Here is a 4723-nt window from a genome sequence, read left to right on the forward strand (position 1 = left end):
TTTTTAAGAGTATCTATATGTACTTTAAGGTACCTAACAACACCATATTGATGTAGCAGGTTGTAAGTGGTTACTAATTCTCTATATTATTTATTAAATTAAAATATTTAAAGTTAGATATTAAATTATAGGGTAATTTACGGCATAAATACTTAAGTTTAATTCTCAGTTGTAAATAAATACATAAGTGTAATTTTTTGCGGTAATAATACTTAAGTTAAAATTCTAGAACTCCGTAGGTACTCGACCATTAAATATCAAGTCATTATCCACGTGTCATTTTTTTATTGGTATATTTAAACTATTTTTAAAACAAAATATTTAAAATTTAATGACTTGCACCAATCAAGAATTGTCACGTTTAACAACAAAGTAGCTACAGAAGTTACAGAATTAAAACTTAAGTATTATTACCGTAAAAAAATTAATTAAGTATTTATTTACAACTGAAAGTTAAATTTAAATATTTATAATGTAAATTACTCTAAATTATATCAATAATAGTACGTTATTCCTTAATAAGTGAAAAAATATTTATAATTAATGGTAAAAAATAAGGGGTATTTTTATTTTTATACTTTAAAATAGTTTTTTTTTTTTTTTTTTTGTATTTTTACGGAATTTTATAGAAACTCCTATTGTAATTAGCGGAAACATGAAAACTACTGGAGAAACTATTTTAGAAACTTAAATCGTAAATTTAAAAAAAGTTAATAAAAGAAATAGTTTAGAGGGTAACTTTTTCAAAAAAAATAATGTATGGTTAATGAAAGAAAAAATGAAGGGTGAAGATGAATACTAAAGTTTGATCGTGCTCAGCGCAACAAATTTTTAATTAATTATTTAAAAAAGAAAAACCAGCTTTGCAATTTCTCATTAATCTCTCTCCTGCAATTTTCTTCTTCTTCTTCTTCATCGAACATCTCTTCGATCTTTTCAGAGAGAGGAAGAAGAGAAAGAGAGAGAGCAAGAGCGAACATGGATCAGATACTGAACAAGGTGGGTTCATATTGGTTCAGCCAGAAGGCTAACAAGGAGATCAATTCAGTCGGTGATGATATCAACGTAAGCTTCCTTCCATATCCCTTAATTCAATTATCAACCTTTATATGCATACATTCTCCCATCAATTCATTTGGGTTTTGGGTTTCTTAAGATTTTAGTTTCGGAAATTGATTAATTTAGGGTTCTTGATTAGGTTTGTGACAGAATTTAGGGGTTTTACATGACGATTATGTTAAAATTGATGTTCAAAATTCATAATTCGATTAGGACAAAACTCAATTGGGAGGACCAATTGATGAGTTTTTTTTTCTGGATTGGTGTTATTATATGTAGTTGCATTGGTGTTGATTATTTTTATTATATGTACTTACAATTGTGATTGATGTCGGTAGCTTACAAGAAAAGTAAATGGGTTCTCAATAATCAACTACGTGCATTTAGAAAGTTAAGAACTTTAGGCTAAGGTGGCTTTGTAAGATCTTTTTGTAACCCCAAATTTGAGTTTAATTTTTGTTTATAGTATGGCATTCAAAAGGTTTGAAATTGTTGGCTAAAATTGTTTTTTCTTAAGAGTTTTTGTCCCTTTAACTTAAAGATGAGTTATATAGAATTGTAATTAAGGCTTTACTTAATTGTAGTTTTTGTCCCTGTATATAGAATTGTAATTAAGACTTTATTTAAATGAAAAATGTAACTGACAATTGGGTTTTTTGTAGTTATATTAAGTTATTAAATGTGAAAGTGGTTTATTATTATCACTAAAAAAGTGTCAAAGTGAAATTAAAACTCCAATCAACATTGCAGTAATTTAACATCATTTTTTTTTCAAATGAAGAAGCAGCAGTTTGGCCTAAGCTTAAACTTTTCTATGCCCTTCTCTTGCCCATGTATCCAATATCATATCTGCTAAGAATTCATTTAATGGTACATCACTTATTAACCTGCTGTTTTACTTAGAGTTTAGACAATGTACTAGGATAATTTATATTTTTATATTAATCTAGCTTAAGTTTATGTGTCTCTCGAAAGCCAGTACGCCATATACCCTGCATTTGTTTTCTATTATTGTTCGATTCTTTAACATGTTTCTGTGCTGACTCTTTTCTCCCAATGACCAGTCCTTGTCAACCAGCATCGAAGGAGGAACCAAATGGTTGGTTAATAAAATTAAAGGTTAGTTCATACTTTTTGTTATATTGCATGAAATTTTTGTGTGCTATTTTATATGAATGACTCATGAGATTTTTGTTGGTTTTGCTTTAAAATGTGTTTTGATATATGCAATGTTAGGGTGTAAATAAATACGGTTTCAGGTTGATTTTTTCTCATGACATGCACAGCTTAGAACAGAACACTTAAAAAAGAAAAATTAGAATCTTGAAGCTATATTTTCTGGTGTAAAATGCTTGAGAGAAGTAATAAGAAATAATAGAAAGGAAGATGGAGAAAGAAGATAGAGAGAGAGAAGTGAGAAGAATTGAGGCTTAGGAAGAGGGAAGTAGGATTGATTTATTAATTTTTGTCCAGAATGTTTCACATAGCAAGGTCTATTTACATGCAGCAACTATGCTTGAAAACTTAAAGAGCATAACTGTATCTCATTTCAAATCTGACTATTATTCAATATCATAATAGTACTTTAATTTTCGGGAATTATACCAATGGTGGAAATTTGTCCTTTTAACAGCATTGCAAAGTGAGATCTGATACATCTAAGCCTTGAGTACTATATGTGTGTATGTATGTATGTATGTATGTTAGAATAGTCCGATCAGGTACTTGGAACAAATTTCTTGCTTTTCGCAATAGTAATGGTTGTGATGAATCTAGTCTCTGATGGGAACTTGGGGAACATTATATTGAACAATTTTGAACCAATGAACAAACTCTTACAGAGAAAAGTTTCTAGTATGAATTGAGTATGGATTTCTTTTTTTTTTCTTTTATAAACCATAAGCTAGTTATGCAGCCTATTAATTTTTGGATTTCTGCACTATATATGATCTACAGGAAAAATGCAGAAGGCCTTGCCCGAGCTGCTGAAGGAGTATGATATTCCCGTGGGAATCTTTCCTCGTGATGCTACCAACTACGAGTTCAACGAGGAGACTGGAAAGCTTATTGTCTACATACCCGCAGTATGTGAAGTTGGCTATAAGGATTCATCTGTCTTGCGGTTTTCAACAACAGTAACCGGTTTTCTAGAGAAAGGAAAGTTAGCCGATGTAGAAGGAATGAAGACTAAGGTGATGATATGGGTAAAAGTTACCTCGATCTCATCTGATCGATCAAAGGTCCATTTTACAGCTGGGATGAAGAAAAGCAGGAGCAGAGAGGCTTATGAGGTTCTTCGAGACGGCGTTTGTGTGGATAAGTTCTAAATTGATACTTGTTGTGCCGGAGCAGGACGTTTATAAGCTGTAAGTCTGTTTAGTTATCAAATTTTCGGAGACTTTCCATTTTTCTGAATGATTCGTTTATGTAAGTACAAAAACTTAGAAGAATCATATTCTAAAATGTTGGTTGTGCATGTCTAAATGATCAAGAACCCTTTTAAATTAATTTTGTGGTTTTTTCATACATTTGATATTATTTTTAGTTACTATTCATTCCAACCTCACCCAGTTTATCGGGTACCAGATTATAATTATAATCCTGTCTTGTATCCATATGAATATGGTACTTCTCCTACCTCATATTTTCCATGTCAATACGAAAATGGTATTTCTCCTACCCCATATTCATACCAACATGGTACTTTTCCTACCCCATACTATGGTCATTCTCCTACCCCATATCCATACCAATATGGTACTTCTCCATATTCGTATAGTTCTTCTCCATACCCATATACTTATAAATAAGAGTTAATTTTCACCTAGTCTTATGTGTTCTGTCTTTTTTATTTTATAATTATTAGTAAATTCTTTTTCGTAATATTAAACTTGACCAATTGATACTATTGTTTAGAGTGTAAATGCTATTTAGTCTTTATTTAGTCTTGTTTCTTTTTGAAGATCATTAATGTACACAATTGATAATTATGTTAAGATCGATTGCCTATATATATATATATGAGTATATCAATGTTTAAAAATTTATTTGATGTGTTTCTGAAATTTTGATTCCTGATCAATTATATTGTATAGAAAAGGGAAATAATAGTGAATTTATATATATATATATATATATATATATATACACTGAGTTTTGAATATTTTAAAATTAATAATAACTGATAATAAATCTCACATTATATTTAGATTATCAATATATCTTAATTCAAACAATCAATTGTGTGCAATATATAAATATATTTCCTTATGAAAAGATTCTAAGTTCGAATACTACTTCCCAATATAAAAAGAAATACTGAGTTTAATCATGTGTAATTTTATGTTTTTTTTTTCAAAGAAAAATATTTTCATTTTTACTCGATATTAAATTTGCTTAAATTAAAATACCTGCACCATCTTATTTATTCAAATAAAGTAAAAGTAATCTCTCCATGAAAATAATAATAATAATAAAAAAATAGTATATGGTACTTTCAAATTCATTTGAAAACTAAAACATGACAAGGATATATAACTATATAAGTACCCTAAAAATAATTTGGTATGTCCAAAATCATATAAAAACTAGGAACAAGAAAGTAATGTGATACCCTTGTGATATTACCAATTTATTTCATAAATAAATAAAAAAAAAAAATTAT

The 4723-nt window shown here is 28.9% G+C and overlaps 1 protein-coding gene across 1 annotated transcript; it reads left to right on the top strand.

Annotated features, from left to right (window-relative positions):
• Positions 1 to 760: 760 nt before the first annotated feature.
• LOC115697815 (uncharacterized protein At5g01610) lies at positions 761 to 3585 on the top strand. Its single transcript, XM_030624948.2, has 3 exons — positions 761 to 1065; positions 2124 to 2178; positions 3016 to 3585. The coding sequence occupies exons 1-3, from the start codon at positions 979 to 981 to the stop codon at positions 3384 to 3386; spliced, it is 513 nt and encodes a 170-aa protein (XP_030480808.1). The 5' UTR covers positions 761 to 978; the 3' UTR covers positions 3387 to 3585.
• The last annotated feature ends 1138 nt before the right edge of the window (positions 3586 to 4723 follow it).

Source organism: Cannabis sativa, chromosome 7 (assembly GCF_029168945.1).
Source record: "Cannabis sativa cultivar Pink pepper isolate KNU-18-1 chromosome 7, ASM2916894v1, whole genome shotgun sequence".
NCBI classification, from domain to species: Eukaryota; Viridiplantae; Streptophyta; class Magnoliopsida; order Rosales; family Cannabaceae; genus Cannabis; species Cannabis sativa.